Genomic DNA, 17,819 nt, shown 5'->3' on the forward strand with positions numbered 1-17,819 from the left:
GCTTTTCCGTAAATGTAATTGATTAGTTTATACAAATGATGACAATTTTGTTTTGATTCCACTCAAAATCTTAAGTGTTTAGCTTGAGATGTCTCTGTTTATTTTATTATTATTATTTTAAGGTTTTATTTATTTATTTTAGGGAGCGAGGGAGAGAGAGAGAGAGAGCGCGAGCACATGAGCCGGGGGAGGGGCAGAGGGAGAGGCAGACACCCTGCTGAGCACAGAGCCCAAGTAGGGCTCGATCCCAACGACCCTGAGATCATGACCAGAGCCAGAGTCAGACGCTCCACTGGCTGAGCCACCCCGGCGCCTCGAGATGTCTCTGTTTAGACTGCCTTTCCCATCCAGTAGTGCTGGGCAGAAAACCCTACTTCACTGTAGAGGGAACTGTCCCACTCTCTCCTCCCCGTCTCCCCCGCGACCCCTCACATGTGTTTTGTTCCTGAACAGCTCAGACACACTTGGGAAATTGATTTTCCAAAGATCTGCCGTATGTGTAGTGGTTCTCAGAGCACGGTTTCGTGACCAGCAGCGTGAGAACCACCTGAGAATCTGACAGAAATGCAAGCCTCACCTCACACCTCATGAGTCAGACTGTCTGAGGGGGGCGCCCAGGCCATCTGGGAGTTCCAGTAAGTCTTCTAGATGGCTCTGATGCACACTGAGACTTGAGAGTCACAGCTCTAGTGCACACTGGTGTGAAGAAGGGTGTGCTTACGGGGAGATTCTGCTCCACTCTTGGAAACAGGCACCCGAGGAACAGCAAGAGCCTCCAACGCTCAGGCACGCATAGACGCGCCGGAGTGCGATGCCAGGGCTGCGGTTGGTTGAACCGGCCGGGCCTGGCTCCTCCCCGATGGGAAACAGGCTCCGTGACCCGTCCTTTGCTGTCAGCCGACATGGAGGGATGGAACTATTTTAGGCCCATCATGTCCATCCTTTGCCAACGCAGAGTGGATGCGTGTTTTATTTTAGACAAGATTGGACTTATGTTCTTAATTAGGCGGGATTATGCCCCGAGATGTATTGGAATCGAGGTTCGTTTTTCTTAGAGGGTAACCCCCGAATCCCGATTCCTGTTGTACAGGCTGTCTTTTCCTCTTCTGCCTTCTGGCGAGAACGGACGGGGCTGCTGAGCGTCCTGGCGGATTTTGCACACCGTCCCCAGCCCGAGTCCTGGTCCTTTCAGGTGGCTGCAGCTGTGACGGACACAGGCCTTCCGCTGGCATCATGGTTTTTCTCTTTGCTCTGTGCTAGGGGAGCCCAAATTCAGGGGCTCTGCTTTTCACTGTACCTTTGATACAAGCGAGAACACGCGAAGCCTCCTGGGACTCTGAGGGTTGGCGCTGCCCTTGTGGGTCCCATGTGTCGCGCCCGGGCGCTGGCGTTTGCCGATGGAGGGCTCAGAGGGGGGCCTGTCACTCGGCGGCTCCGCGTGCTTCTTGGCTTAGGGCTCTCGGAAGGAGAATGAGAGGATTCGGTCACCGTCGCTCTTCTAGCGCCTTTCTCGGTTGGAGGACTAAGGGCGGAAATGGTTTCTGTCCCGTGAGATGTGAGCGAGGCCGTGTATGGCTGCGGGGACCGAGGACACCGGGGGCCCGGCCTGGCTCCCCTGATGCAGTCGTTCAGCTCACAGGCCAGGACGGCCGGCCGCGGGGTTCCTTCGGTGTCAGAAGCGGTAGCATCTCTGCGGTGTCATCTTCCCTCCGGGACCCCTCTCTGTCCTTGTGGTACTGTCCGCAGCCCTGGCCACAGTTCGTGCCTTTGGCCTCCTGAGCTGGTGCTTTCGCCACAGAACCACGCTGTATCTCTGGCTTTTTCCTCTTTTCTCCTCCGCTGTGCTTGTAACAACTACTGTGTGACTCAGTTGTGATGGATTAATTGTGTCTCACTTCTCGAAGGCTCTTGTTGCCACATTTTACCTCCCTGTTCAGAGGAGCGGCAGGTCACAGGTGCTGCTCTGTTTGCGCCGGCGGGCGTGAAGCGATTTTTGTCATCTCTGGCTCATAGACTTCATCCCTGGGATGGCGGCAGGGTTTGTGGCTTTTGTGGCACGCCGATCTAAGTTGAAACTTCAGCCCAGCCACCGTTGGGCTCTGGCAAGACACTTCACTGGCCTGTGCCTTGGTTTTCCTATCTGGCACTCCGAGTGGGGCAGCCCCTCCTCGAGGGCATCGAGAGGGTTCTCTGAGACTTAGCTGCTGCCACACTGGCCACATTGCTTCCGTGATATTTGAAGAGATACTGGGTGCAGATGGGCAGAAGGCCCACAGGGGTGTGCAGGACAGAACTCTCTGCCTCTTCTTGCAGAGAAGAGAGACCCAGGTGGCAGTGGTAACATCTCGGGTCCCTGTGTAGCTTCCCGTCTCCTCCACGCTCACCCTCCTGGTGTCCATCTCGTTAGCGAGCAGTTGACGTCGGGCCACACGTGATGTTGTGTAGCAGCTGAGCTTGCCGCCAGGACGGACTTAAAAACACTTGTTTTTGAATTGTTTTTTCCTACTTGCTAGGGGCTGATGAGGATTTTGAGTATTTACTCTGCATTTTAGTGTAGTCTGAGGGACTTGCTTTATGTCCATAAGCTGCTGAATGGTATGTTCTTGGGCTCTCTCTAGGGCATTAAATTATTTATCCTTACTCTCTGACAGTTAATAATGAAAGTGAACAGAAATAAAAGACTTTGTTATGGTGTATTTGTGTGAGGAAACGTGTGATAATTTGAGGTTTTTTCCCAAGGGGTTTTGCGTACGCTCACAGTTAGACGGCTGCCCGGTCTCCCGTCTGGTTCCAGCTCAGCGTCTGCCAGTCCTCCACGCAGGGCAGCGGTGGGTTTCGAGAGGGGCAGTTCGAGGGGTCAGGATGGACTACGCCGGAAAGGTGGTGGTTCCCCGGTTATGTGTCTTTCAGTTTTGGTTTGTTCTCCTCTAGATTGTGGAATTCTTGAAGAAGAAACGTGATTTCGTAGACCTTATCATAAAGCACATAGGAACTTCGGCCATCATGGACTTGTTGCTCAGGCTCCTGACGTGCATTGAGCCTCCTCAGCCCAGGCAAGATGTGCTGAACGTGAGTAGAATCAGGACCCCTGCACTGGCGCGGGGTGCGGCCCCGGAGCCCGCAGGGCTGCTGGGTGCTGGGAGGGATTCCAGGGGCTTGGAGAGGAAGGTTGTCTGGGAAACGGGGCGGGGGTGGGACTTTCAGTGGGGCGGGCAGGGTGGGGAAGGAAGGAGGTTCCAAGGTACGAAGAGATTACGATTTTGCAGGGTTTTGCAGGGTTCATGTCCCAGATGTGCGCATCTGGAGGGGCCTGCGGTGTTTCTTTGTGAGCGGTCCTTTACTCCCTGCTCGTTTGGTTTTCAGTGGGAGTGGGGCAGTGGAACGGGTTGAAAATGCATTTAAAGCTTGTCTCGTGGAAAGAGCAGGAGATGCGGAGCTGCAAGTCTGGTCTGGGGATTCCATGAGGCACCACTCTTGAGATCGAGACCGCACCGCAGGGTCAGGGCCGCGAGGACGCGTGTTCCAGGAAGGGAGCCGTCAGGGTAGCGTTCCTCTTGTGGTACTTAGGATCATAGGAGAAGAGCAGAATGGGGCTTACTTCCAAAAGCACACGGATTTTAAAATTTTGGTGGATGGTTATTTTAGGATACGTGTGCCTCTTGAAGAGCTGTCTTAAGTGGAATTTGGGTGGGAAGAGGGAGAGTGTGAGTAACTGAACATGAGATTCCTCACAGGCTCTCATCTTTGCCTCTTCTTCTTGTCTTCTGTCTTCTCCTCTCTGATTCTCTTCACTCCCTTTTTCCAGAACCTTCCCCATCCCGTTCCATCCCCAACCCTAGCACCTACTCATTTCTTTGAAATTAGTTTTATTGGAAATGGTGATTTTAATTAAAGACTGGAAGAACCAGAAGGAGAGGCAGGAGGGCCTATCAGGTGGTATTCCAGGAAAGGCATGTTCTGCTGAGGTGAGCAGGCATGCTTAGGCACGTGTTTGTGTGAGGGGAATGCGGTCAGGGCTAGCTCTGTAGAACCAGGCAGAGATGTCCTGAGAACCGTGGTCATCATGAAGACACCAGCTGAGGGTATCTAGTGAATGTCCTGGAGTTGCCTGTAGGAAGGTTGTTGGTTCTTTTTAGGTGTGTTTTGTGGCTATCTTTTCTCAGAAGATGTTGAAGATTCCAGGAAAGATTGTTGAGGGCAAGGGGAGGGGTCACCTTTGGATTGCTCTAGGGAGTAGTGATTAAGTATAGTTTTTTAGAATTCTTTTGTCACTTCTGAGTTGAATTTTAGCGCCATTTCTTCTGGAGCGATATGGTGATAGGCAGTTAATAAAGACTTAGTTAGGTTAGGGGAAGGGTGGTTAGAAACTTAGATTTGGGTGCCCGCCATGGCGACGTAGGTTCTTACTAATGGCTGTGGAGGCAATAGGAGTGTGGGGCTGATCCTTTCATAGTGCACAAAGTTTCCTTCCTTCTCCCCTGGTGGTCAGGCCCCTCTCCACCCTCCACCACACTGTGGCTAAAGTGTGGCCCCAGGTGTCACGTGGGGACTCAGGTCTCACCTCTGCCCTACTGAATCAGAGTGTGCGTTTTGGCAAGATCCCCAGGAGGGTGACTGATATGCCCATTTTGAAACCGATCTAAAAATACAAAGTTGGACCTCTAGCTTTGTACCCTCTCGTAGCTTTGTTTTCATCTTCCTTGGGCACCGTTCTCTTTAAGGAGCAGGCAGCTGTGCCCTTAGCAAATTGTGTTTGATTTCTTGCCACCCAGCCCCGTGCCTCCGTTTCCCCTAGTTTCCCTTTAACCTTTGGGTTTTGTTTTGAGGTGGTTTCTGAGTTGTTTTTTTTTTTTTTTTGGGGGGGGGTCCTTTCTTGACTGTAAGTGCCTTGTTACGTTGCTTCTCTTCCTGCCTAACATTCTGCTAGCTGATATTTAATTTATTCTCCCTGTTCTTCTTCTCTTCTTATTTTCATTCACGGCGGTACTTCACTTGTAGATGAGAAAGAGATTGTCCTGAGCAGGATACTGGCTCTTTACTAACTCCTGATGGGGCGCATGAACTCGACTGCTGTGGTGCCCTGCCCCCATGCTTCCTGTGGCTGTTTTGGTTTTGGAGTCTGAAAGTTCATCATATGTTTTAACCCAGAGGCTTGATACTAAATACTGCTTTTCTTAGTCTTTCTGAAGCTGCCCCCCTCCTTTTTTTAGATTGATTTGTTTACTTGAGAGCGTGCACAGGCATGGGAGTGGGGAGGGGCAGAGGGGGAGAGAGGATCTCAGGCAGACTCTTCTGAGGACAGAGACTGACCCTGAGATCCCAACCAGCGCTCTGATCTAGGCTCCTAACTGACTGAGCCACCCAGGTGCCCCTCTGACGCTGAGGGTGAATACTGTCTTACAGAAAATGTATGAATTACACACACACACACACACACACACCCCAAACAAAATACAGACCTTTTTAGTGCTTAGTATTTGAGAACTACTCTGTGTCTAAGAAGTTGATGTTAGAATTTTTTATGTGGGAATTGTAATTTGGGGCATAGTTGGTAGTGTTGGCTGTAGTTTAAATAATATATTCACTGGCATTTTCCTTGGGGGACTTTTAATTTCCTGTAGTGTTCAAAGTCCAGAGAAACCTGTAACATTCTACTTAAAATGTGATGGATATTTCCAAGTATGTTAATCTTCATTGGGGTTTGAACAAGAGCCACGCATTGCTATGATTACCTCTACAATGTGTTTTACAGTGGTTAAATGAGGAGCAAATTATCCAGAGACTTGTGGAAATAGTTCATCCATCGCAAGAAGAAGATGTAAGTTCTCTTGTGTGACTGTAAACTTGATTTTTTTGAAAAAGTGGAACTGTGTTTATTTGGGCATAGAGCATAATTGTAGGAGGCATGAAGGTAGAGGACAGGTAAAATCTGGCATTCTTTAAGTTGACAATTTTCTAATCACTAAAGGCTTTAAAAAATATTAGATTTTGCTGATGCCAGAATATTTTTCAGAAACATGGACAGCAGCAGGCCCTGGTTCTAGCACCATCTTCTGGAGCTTGGAGCTGAATCTGCTTGCTTTTGTTACAGACCTCCTCTGTCCTACTTCTTTTTCCTTCTCTACACATCGTTAGCCCAAATGGTGTGGCCGCATCTGCACTTTGTTTTCTGTTCTGGCTGCGCCGTGCAGCAGCACATAAGAATCTTTGCCACTGTTGTAGCTGTGGAGTGTTGAGCCCCTGGCACTCGTACTTCTTGGCCATTCTTGGCCATAGGCACTGACAGGTTTGTCTTTGTCCCAGGAGCTGAGGGTTGACTTGGCAATAGGATTGAGGCTGCTCTGCAGTTTGCAGACTGATCTCTGTGCTGAGGGGATGCCCGGGGTCTCCTGGACTAGCCATTGGCCCCAGTGGAGGAGGGCCCCAGCTCTGCTGCTCCTTAAAAAAAAAAAAAAAAAAAAAAAAGATTTTATTTATTTGAGGAAGAGAGAGAGAGAGAGAGCATGAGAGAGAAAGTCAGAGGGAGAAGCACACTCCCCATGGAGCTGGGACTCCTGGGATCATGACCTGAGCCAAAGGCAGTCGCTTAACCCACTGAGCCACTCAGGCACCCCCTGCCACTGCTCCTGCTGCCACCTTCTGTCGCAGCCCGAGCCCCGTGCGATTGCCCGTGTTTAGCCCTTTCTGCCTACAGACATGACAGCTCTGCGGCTCAGCCTCCTCTCTGGGAAGGAAGTGATTGTAGTAGATGTGCGGGCTGTGTTGTGGGGAGGTCAGGGGACCTTCCCGTGTGCCTTAAGTTGCCAGTTAGATTGAAGAGTAAGACGGTGGAGGAGGACGACAAAGGGGCAAAGGTACTCAGAGGATATTCCTGCGTATAAAGCTTGATTTAGCCCCTCCTCCTTGGGTGTATTCAGATACTTTGATACCTGGAATTTATATTTAAAATTCATAAAAAGTTAACCACTAAAGGTGCTGTTGGTTCCCTTTGGGATAGTGCATCTGTGGTTTGTTCTGTTAACATTCAGAACACAGCCCGGTGTGCGCCTGCGTCGGCTGCTGCGGTGGGAGCAGCCCTGCGCAGCAGGGGCCTGCGAGCTGGTGGGGCTGGTAGCGCCTCCTGTGCCCAGGGCGGGCGTTGGATGCTTCCAGAGTGCTGCTCCCGTGTGATTCAGGTGTGGCCGGTGCAGGCTGTGGAGAGTGATGATGGGAGCGTGGCCTGTCCCCTTCACAGGGCATACACGTCCATGGGCAAGGCTTGCCTGTTGCTAGGTTTGCACATTCTCAGACAGAAGAGCTGATTGCTCAATAGGAAATCATGCCAGTCTGCAGGGCTCAGGGGAAGCCCGTGTGCAGCTCTTCTTCTTTTTCTTTTCTAAAGGACAAAGCATTTGGAGCATTAACAGCTTCTTTGCCTGACTTGTAAGAAAGTTAATTTTGCCTCTGGACAGTCCCGTTGATAACTTCTGTTTTTTATTAAGTGATAAGTCACATGCTGAAGTCATACGGACCAGTTGATACTTACTAAGGAACGATTTGACTCCTCTAATTCTAGTCAGTGGACTTGCTACCCTGGTGTGTGTTGTCATCTCTGCTGGACATCACTCCCTGCCTGTCTTGGGCTCCAACTGCTCTGTCTGTGGGCGGTGCCCAGTGCCACGTGCCACAGAGCAGAATGCATTTGGGTGCTAAGATCTTAGATTTTCCTGTGAGGTAAACACACTGTACACTGGGAGACGATACAGTATTTCTTGCCCTTTGGTATATTCCAGAAAGCTATATTTGCTTTTTTTTTTTTTTTTTAAATTTAAATCAGTGCTGATTTAAAAGGTGATTTATCAGCTTCCATGCTGATAAAAATAGAAAGAGTTGACCTTTGAACAACATAGGGGTTGGGGTGCCAACCCCCCATGAAATCGAAAATCCATGTAAAGCTTTCGACTCCATAAAACTTAACTGATAATAGACTGCTGTTGGCCATAAGCCTTACCAATAAGGCAGCCCATCAGTTAACACATATTTTGTGTATGTATTACATCCCATGTTCTTACAGTAAAGCAAGTTAGAGAAAAAATGTTACTAAGAAAATCCCAAGAGAAAATACGTTTAAATAAGTACTGTACGTATTAAGAAAATCTTTGTGGAAGTGAACTTGTGTGGTTCAAACCCATGTTGTTCAAAGGTCAGCTGTGTTTTGGGGGGATGTATTGTTTTCAAGTTCTCAGTTGTAGAAATTTTTCCTTGCCAGAACTTTGTTTTTTGTTTTTTTTTTAAAGATTTTATTTATTTATTGGAGATCACAAGCAGGCAGAGAGGCAGGCAGAGAGAGAGGAGGAAGCAGGCTCCCTGCTGAGCAGAGAGCTCCATCTGGGGCTCAATCCCAGGACCCTGGGATCATGACCCAAGCTGAAGGCAGAGGCTTTAAGCCACTGAGCCACCCAGGCGCCCCTCCTTGCCAGAACTTTGATGCCATGTCCCTACACATAGTGATCTCTTCTGTGCAGTATTGTTAGTGAAGCTCGTTGGCCTGGCAGGATCAGGTAGTCTTGTGTCTACCTGTGTTCCTTCTTCTTCTTCTTTTTTTAACCTACATTCCTTCTTCTGAGCTTGACGTTTTACTCACCGCAGCTTCTTAATGGCCAGTGTTAATTTGTGTTATTTCTTAAGCAATTTACTCGATAACGTTTTGTTATAAACTTGACATTTGACGTGTTTTATAGTTAAAATTGTACTTTTTTCCCTTAGCGGCATTCAAATGCTTCACAGTCACTTTGTGAAATTGTTCGCCTGAGCAGAGACCAGATGTTACAAATTCAGAACAGTACAGAACCAGATCCCCTGCTTGCCACTCTAGAAAAGTATGTTTAAAATTGTTCTTGTTCTTTTTTCTTATCTTTTTTTTTTTTTTTAATTGATGCTATTTGTTGTGTTACCAGTGTGAGTGGTTGGTAAGTCCTCCATCTGTGGGAATCATGACCCTGCAAGATACCCTTGGGTGGGGGGAGGACCGGCTTATCCGATCTCAGCCATTTGTGATGCCCAGTGGACACCCGCAGGGTAAGAATGTAAAGAAATGACATTTATGCGTAGACTTGGAGCTTTTGAAATAGCTATAAACTAGAATTCCGTTAAGCTGTCGTAAGATGGGGTAGTGCGTGCTGAGTGTGGGTTACTGCTCCGCAGGTCTTTGGTGAAGAATAATTTCATACGCAAACTGATTTGACCCATCATGGTCAAGGATTTTACCAGAAGTTCTTCTTAGGATTTACTGTGCCTTTGCAGCTGACTGGGGGCGACCTGACCAGACCTGATTCGAAGGGTTACAAGCCTTGTGTGTTTTTTGTCTGTGTACTGCTCTGTTCTTATTTTGAGACGATTCCTTGTGAGCAGCCATCTCATGTTTGGGTGGAAAATAGGAGGAGGATGGTGTGCTGTTTTGAAATTTGTGCATGGCCAGCCCATGGATACTAGCTTCTCTAGATTCGCGCATTTTCGGAAGGAATACCTGCCGTTGCACACGGGCACACATTGGGTCTGCGTGCCCCCAGTGAGAAGAGCGAGGAGCAAATTAGAGACGTGGTATCATTTTTAAAGTCTGTCATCTGAGAAGTAGAGTTGTATTTTCCCAGGAAAGGATTTGACTGATTCTCTGAAGTAAGCGAAACTTAAATTATCAGCTTCTAGGTAAAACGTCAGTTTCCTTCTCCACTTCTGTTATTCTTGGCACTAGGGCATATATACTCTTTTTGTAAATATAAGACATTCCACATTCAAATACTAGTAATTATAGTAGTGTAAGGTTCAACCATATAAAATTGCCCTTTGAGTAGGTTAAAAAAAAAGGTTGAACACCATCAGTCTCATGGTTCATGACAGCATTGTCTAATAGAAAGAAAAGTCAGATGTCATTTTAACCCACTGAGCCACCCCGGCGCCCCTCAGATGTCATTTTAAATGATGTAGTGGCCACATTCAAGTAAAAAATAGGTGAAATTAATTTTAATAATATATTAAATTGTTAAAAATATTTGAACAGATGCTTATTTAAAAAAAAAAAATCACTGAGGTATTATACATTCTTTTCTTTGCCAGAGTTTTGGAAAGCCAACGTGTATTTTACACTTAGGACAGGTCAGTTCACACTCGTTACAGTTCAAGTGCAGCGGCCATCTGGGACCGCAGGTTTCCCCCAGATGCAGGACCGGGCAGCAGTTCGTGCTGAGTTTCAGCACTCCCGGAGCCTCTTTCCTGGGGAGTGTGGCCCTGGAGCCTGGGTAGGGCCCAGTTGTACAGTTCAGACTGTGTCTTTAGTCCCAGTGATCAGGCAGCTCTAAACGGAACCATACATGGCAAGAATTGGGATTATTGAATATTCGTTGGAGTAAATGTCTTCAGAATCATGGTCACGATGAGTTAGGGGTCTGAGGATATCACCGGAGTTGGCAGTGGGGAAACTTACTGTACAGCAGTGCCTCCTGCATCCTTCTTGAGAATGAGAACCATCCCCCTGTAGTATAATCAGACATGCTTCCGTGTTACGGTGATTCTTTCAGTAGCTATTGATAAAGAAAATACACAGTGACCAAAGGCTTCTACGGGTTTGGTAAACTTATTAATCATAATAGCATTTGTGTATGGCTGATGTATTACTAGGTGATAATGTACAATATTTGATAAACTGAGAAATAGAGCAATATTGTATTATTAGGCCAATCTGCTGGCCGTACATAGTATTCAGATGACCCAGCTCTTTATATGGCCTAACAGCCCACAGTTGGGGTGCCACAGTATGTATAAACACTTAAGTGTATGTGTGCTGTAGCACGTAAACAAAAGTTCGAAACGAGCTCAGGTTAGAGAGGATGGTCAAGATGGGCAGACGTACCAACAGGTCCCTGGGAAAATGGATGCGAGTGTTAGGCAGCGATTAGCTTGGGTAGCAGTCAGGGCTTAAATTGAGTATATGCAGTTTAGTGGCTCTGGAATTCTTCAAAAGTCTAAAATTCCTTTAAAACCAGTTGTGTTAGAGAAGGTTGGACTGTGCCGCATTGATTCTTGATACAAAGGAGCTTAGAATGAGTTGGAGTTTGATCTCAGTCGGGCCAGGTTGCGTTCCTCTGACTACCCGTGTACAAAGCAGTCAAAACAAAAGTGCGCCGGAGTCTCAAGACCTGGTAAAGTCCTTGCAGGGCTTCGTGTGTAGAGCAGCTCCTGTGGGGAGTTTACTAATGCTGATCCGAGAACTTGGGTTTTTTTAAATGTGAAAAAAAAAATCCATTTCTCTGACGTGTAAATAAATGCTTTTACTGTTGAAGGAATACGAAAGCGCTCGTTTTACCCTGTCTGAGCAGCTCGGTCCTTTGGTTCGTGATTCCTTCTGTAGCGGCTGATATTCTTGTGTTTAGATAAGACTCATAATACAGTTCAGCTGTATGTTAACATCTTGACCATCCGAGTTTTGCTGGTTATCATATCATTTTGTCCATTAGTGGGACGCTTTCATGGTTGTAGGCGACTGATGAAGCCATGAGCTAGGGAGGGCCTCTCTGGGAGCCACTCCCTCAGGCGTCAGTGTCTGTGAGCCTGTGACGCACTTGTGATAAGGAAGAACATTCCTCTGGAACGAGAAGGTGGACATCTGCGCCTGGACGCTGGGTCCATACTCTCCTGTGGCGTGAGGCTGCGCTTGGACGCTGGGTCCATACTCTCCTGTGGCGTGAGGCTGCTCTTTGAAAAACAGATGTATTTCCCGTGAAAAAGCTGCCTGTTTTCTAGAGGCCAGTCTCAGGCCTAGTATTCGTTCTGTAGACTTACTGTGTGTTGAGTGATTTTTATAGTGCTGTTTTGGGTGAAGGTCTCACCATTTTAGTGCCGGTCTGGTAGTTGAAAGCTTCTTCCAGCAAGGCAGGGGGCGGGGGGAGGGATCCTCTGAAGTTAGCTTAGATACCAGTTTTATTTGCTTCCCCCAAATACAAAGGAGATTCTGTCCTACTTGCTGCCTTAGCCTGGCAAGGGGACTGGTGTTGGGTCGCAGTGAACTGAACTGTACTGCGGGGTGGCTGGTGTCTCTGCTGGGTGAGCGGCAGGGGCAGCCCAGCTGTGTGTCCCGTTGTGAGGGTGAGGGTGGTCCCAGGTTTCCAACCACTCGGATTCTGAAAATTACCAAGATCCTAAGACACTGAGACCTTCCTTGAGAACGTCCATATAAATTACCTGACAAGTTACCCTTGTGTTTTACATTCATCGTGGCCTTGAGTGTGTAATGGGAAGAGCCTGTAGAGAACGTTTTGGCTCTAGTTCAGGCAGATCTGCTTCTTGCCTCCATGTTATTTTGATTGACCAATTTTAATTGTAGGGTGAAATGCAACAATTGATCTTTTACATGTTTTAGATCTTAGTTAATTATACATTAATGCTTTTGTGGGAAGACATTTATGGGTTATAATTAGCCTTTTTGAAAAAGTCCCCTCATTTTGTGGGGTGAGGAGCTCCAGATTTTCTTACCACCCACAGCCGCCACCACCAGCACCCTGATTGGAGTGGGAGGTGACTTCCAGTCTGGAAATACTTGTTGGCTCTCGACAAGATCGGAGGCAAGCAGGGCCCAGGTGACTCTGCTGAGGGGAGGGAGTAGGAGAGTACCTGTGGGAGAGTTCGGTTTTGGAATAAGCAGGATCACTTGTCTGGTTTCATAAATGTATTAAAAGTAAAATGTTGTTACAGGAAACAGATATGCCCAAGTGGGGTTGAACCTTTTAGAGAGTACTTGCCTTACTGCTACCATGCTCTTTTTCTCTGACATTACTGTTAATTAATCTGACATTACTGTTAATGTTACAATTAGCACCTGACTGTTGATTTGTTTCCCTAGGCAAGAAATTATAGAGCAGCTTCTATCAAATATTTTCCACAAGGAGAAAAATGAATCAGCCATAGTCAGTGCAATCCAGATACTGCTGACTTTGCTGGAGACGCGACGGCCCACGTAAGCTTTCCTTTTGTCTTACAAACGCTGAGCCATTTTGTTTTGCTTTTAGATTTCCTAGAAACTGATAAAAGTTGTTGGTTGATAAGCTTTGGTCTCTTGCCCTTAAACTGCAGGTGCTGAGCATGTCTCCACCGTAAGAACTCTGACTTAGTTTCAGCCGAGGTGGGCTGTAGGGATGTGGTTGAAGATAGTGTTTGGTGAGCACTGGGCACTGGCAGTGTTTGGGTATTTGCAGTTGTTACGAGAAGTAGCTACAATAAGAGGTGTCGTGAACAAAATGTGTAACACAAGAGAATTGTGCTGTCCCGTTCAGATGGCAGTTCAGGAATGCTTCCTGTCTTGTGATTCTTTTCTGCACATGCTGACTTGAGTCTTCCGATGGGCTCTTCAGGGATTTCACATGTAAGGGCCCTGCGGTTCGTGAGGCTGCTTTCAAATGGGTGGGCAGAGGGCTTGCGACCTTGAAGGAAAAATTGGGGCCAAGTGTTTCAGAATCAGAAATACAGTCTGCTCTTCCCATGTATGTGCCCTGGACCAGCCAGATGATGTTGGTCATGTTACTCTTGGCAATTTATGTTCGGTGCTAATTCACTTACAGATTGTCAGAATTTTCTTATTTGTTCCCTGGAGCATGAGGGTTTGAAGAGGTGGGTATATGTGAGCGCTCCGAGAATATGTGGTTTAGAGATTAGAGTTTGTATTTTCTCACTCACTGTTAGATTTGTCCAGCGAACCAGAGGGCGTGAAGAGGACAGAGGAGGCTGCTGTCAGCATAGGAAAATCCCGGCCATCCAAGGTTTCTGGATGTACTTTTCATGGTGTCGTATCGGGTTCAGGCAAAGTAGTGAACATAGTCATTCCGTTTCCCAAATTCCTGACCTCTGTTCCCGGTTTGGTTAGTGTTTGGTCAGCGGCAATGGAAGGCAGTTTGGGAGCAGTGCTTCGAAGATCTTGTACTTTGGGGATTGTTTCTGCGGTTATGACCATGTCTACATCTTCTCCTGCACACTCTGTTGTAAAGAATGTTACCGGTGACTTTTAAGGTCTTCATCAGGTGGTGCGGGCCTGTCATCCTGCTCCTCGTGCTTCACGGCCGTTGTGCCGTCTCCTTGGATGGTTTGAATGCACCTGAAATGGTGCTGTGAGGCTTCTGTCAACTCCCCTGACTTGAGAAGGGAATAAATCTGAGAAAAAAGGTACATCTTCGCAAATGGAAGAAAGGAAACACAGAATCAGTTGTACAATCTAGAGCAGAGAAGATAAAACAGTAAGAAAAACAGTAGAAGGACATTTCTGACCAGAAGGAACTTGTCTTCAGATCAGAAAGTGACAAAATGCTACAAGCAAGATTAAATTTAAACGGAATGGGGGGGGAGGCACTCAGATTTTAGGTTTTTCCCGATGAGATTTATGAGTCCCAAGAAGAAAGGACAGATCTTTGAAGTATCTGGATAAGAAAAAATGGGTTAACCACAAAGCAAATCAGATTACCAGGCCTCTCGTATGTGAAGCTAAATAAAGACGGAAAGCAGAGGGCAGGACTGTGCCCCGGCGTACTGCTGCTGACTGTGGGACACGTGCGGGCAGAGCAGGCCTGCCCCGACCTCTGTGACCTCAGCGACCTCAGCATTCCATCTGGCTTCTGTCCTGGCAAGAAGTACCTGAAGCTGGACTCGACCAAAACCAAACAAAATATTAAAGAACTTAAGGGAATAATACTTACAAAAGTGGTGATAAATGAAGTGAATAGGGTTTGAAAATTACTCGTATGAATGTGAAGATTAAATATTCAGAATGAATAATTGAATAAGTTACGTGTTGGAATAAAACAATACATTTTAGATTATTTTAATAAAACTCAAGAAATAAGGAGATGGTATTAGCTCTTGGCCTTACACCAAGGAGCTGGGGTACTTTCATAGTTTCATTTTTCATCTTAGTGAAATTAAGGGTTCAGGTACGTTTTCTATAAATGCAGAACAGTAGTAGGCTAGGCCACTCCTGGAGCTCCCTAGGGGACAAGGAGGTCAGAGACACCTGAGAGTTCTAGATGCCAGGGGAGTTTGCACAAACCTGTAAGCTGTTCTCGGGGAAGCGGTGGTGGGGGGGCAGGCTGAGAATACCAGAGAAAGTGTCCTTGCAAAATGGGCCTCAGGAAACAGCAGCAGTCTTCAGGGGAAATGCACATGTCCCCACTATAATCCTTCCCCTGTCTCGTATGGTACGAAGCTCTTGGGCCACAAAGCAAAAATCCTGTGGTCATAAAGACACAGGTGAAGACACTGGTGAAGACCATTTGCAGTGGGAAGAAGGGATCAGGAAAAAATCTTCTAGGCCATGAGAGAGGCAGGGATACATTCTGGGCTCTAATGATTAGAGATCCCCACTGAAGGAGGGTCAGTGAGAGTTAGGGACCCTTTAGCTGCCTAAGACAGGCTAACCCAAAACGACACCTTTCCCTGCTGCCCCCATTCCATCAGGCCTCCAGTAACAGCAACAGTCAGCTGATGGAGGTAAGGCTGGGGGGGGGTGTCTTTGTCAGGCTCAGGAACAAGCCTAAAGGGCTTAGCTTCAGCTAAGAGTAAGCTAAAGTGTGATGTGGAGAGAAACTTGGCAAACCAGCCTTAACTATAAATACAGAGTAACTTGAGACGCATTTGAAGTCTGTAATACGCTGAGGGGAATCAGTCCTAGCAAACCTAGCTCAGCTGTTGACCTCAGATTGATTTAAACCCTATGCTGAAGGTCTAGAGAGAAAGAGATGTGTTGGTTCCAGAAATAATGTTTACATTGGCTTATACTGCCCTACACAACTTGCCCACCTTTCAATCAAAAACAACCAAAAAGATAAACAAGATAAAAGGAATCTCAAAAAACTATGAGTACGAGTAGTCAGTAGAAAAAGATTTTAAAATGCTGGAACTGTCTGACAGTGGAATTTAAAATAACCGATAAATATGTTAAAAGATTATGGGGGAAAAGGAACAGTATGTAAACAGGTGGGGGCTTTCAGCAGAGTGAGGGAAGAGCATAGGAAATGCCAGAACTAGAAACCACAGCAGAAATGGACAGTGCCTGTGAGCTTATTGGTGAACTTGGACTGACTTGAGGAAGGAATCAGTAATGGGACATTAGAAATTATCTACATTGGACCATGAAGAGTTAAACCAAAAACACTTGGTTTGTGAGCTACAAGGGTCTATAAGTAGCGATACGCCACTGGAAAAGAGGGTGAGTGCCCAGATCTTGGTTTCTCACACCATTCTCCAGAGAGAGGAACCAGAGCTCCTTGGAGAAATGGCCATTCCTGTGATGGGGGCAAGAGGAGCCTAGAGCATCGCGTAGTACAGAAATAAGGAAGTATTAAAACTACAAAACTTTGCAGTGTAAGTGGCAGGGGTTATGTCAGAGGAACGCAGGAGCCGGCTGAAAGAGCTTTCATTGGCCAAAGCTGATTCACACAATCAGTGACAACAGCATAATAATTGGTACAATAAAGTAAAGCTGTGTTGTCTTAGTACCCGAAGTACAGAATCTGCACTGGTTCGTACTGTTAGAAATAAATGGAGGAGATGGGACAGATGTCCCCTGGAGAAGAATTTCAAATGGTTCATGTAAATGCTTCCTCCTCAAAGGGGAAGAACTAAACTGCCCTCTTCTCAGTGTAGACCATGCGCTGTGACTCCTTCCAAAGAGTTCTTTGTGGAAAGGTAACAAAAAGAGCAACTTGTCAGTGACTCTGGCAGACACTTCCTCAGCTGGATAATCAAAGTGATGAGCCAGCGCTAAGTGCTGTTGACAGTTTGCACTTTTTTTCACGGGGTAGTAACAATGACATCTTACCTGTGGTCTCTGTCTCAGAGACCCTGTGATCATGAGGAAAACATAAGACGGATTCCAGTGAAGGGACATTCTGCAAAATACCTAACCAGTGAAGCCTGAGTAACTGTCACAGCCAAGAGGAGTGAAGGAGACATGACAACTAAATATAATGCAATGTCTTAGGTGGGCTCCAAAATGAAGAAAGGCCTGCAGGTGGAAACTGAGGAAATCTGAATAAAGTGTGGATTCTATGTATCACCCATGGTTTATTGGGACTTGTGTCATACTAGTGTACAATAATAATAACGGGAAACCGGGTGTGGGTTATGTGGGAATACTGTGTACCACCTTTGCAAGTTTTCTGTCAGTCGGGAACGGTTCTGATAGAAATGAAGAGAGCATCTGGAGAGAAGGCCGGTGGGAATGCAGAAGCTGGAGCAGCAGTGGCAACTGGGCTGCCCGAGTGACCCTTGCAGAGCCTTGCCGTGGCCACATCACAGTGCACAGTCTTTTCAAATGCACATGGGACTTTTATCAGGGTAGACCAGAGTCTCAGCCATGAAACAAACCATAATGAGTTAAAATAATATACACAGTATTAATTCAGACCATAATGGGTTTAAACTAGAAATCAATAGAAAAAGATTGCTGGAATGAAGCAACACACTTTAATAAATAACCCCAGGGTCGAAGAGGAAATTAAGAGAAATGAGAAAACATTTTGAACTAACTGATAATGGAAATGGGGCACATTAGGATTTGTGGAATGAAGTGAGAGTAGAAGGAGGAAAGTTCTAGCATTAAATGTTTGTATATATATAGTTTAAATATTTTTATTTATTTAAGAGAGAGAAATCACAAGTAGGCAGAGAGGCAGACAGAGAGAGGGGGAAACAGGCTCCCCGCTGAGCAGAGAGGCCGATGCGGGCCTCCATCCCAGGACCCCGTGATCACGACCCGAGCCAAAGCCAGAGGCTTACCCCACTGAGCCATCCAGGCACCCCATTAA

General features: G+C 46.7%; 1 protein-coding gene across 18 annotated transcripts in view; it reads left to right on the forward strand.

The window, feature by feature from the left end:
* PPP6R3 (protein phosphatase 6 regulatory subunit 3) overlaps nt 1-17,819 on the forward strand; it is a 140,005-nt gene that overhangs the window by 71,110 nt on the left and 51,076 nt on the right. For 17 of the 18 annotated variants that reach the window (XM_045066044.1, XM_045066050.1, XM_045066056.1 and 14 more), the window contains 4 exons: nt 2,932-3,069; nt 5,753-5,818; nt 8,746-8,858; nt 12,872-12,985. In XM_045066044.1, the coding sequence (XP_044921979.1) occupies nt 2,932-3,069; nt 5,753-5,818; nt 8,746-8,858; nt 12,872-12,985 (431 nt within the window). The remainder of the gene's footprint in view (nt 1-2,931; nt 3,070-5,752; nt 5,819-8,745; nt 8,859-12,871; nt 12,986-17,819) is intronic. The other variant, XM_045066080.1, reaches the window with a different exon arrangement.

Source organism: Mustela putorius, unplaced genomic scaffold, assembly GCF_011764305.1.
Source record: "Mustela putorius furo isolate JIRA1106 unplaced genomic scaffold, ASM1176430v1.1 tig00000127_pilon_pilon_pilon, whole genome shotgun sequence".
Taxonomy (NCBI): Eukaryota; Metazoa; Chordata; class Mammalia; order Carnivora; family Mustelidae; genus Mustela; species Mustela putorius.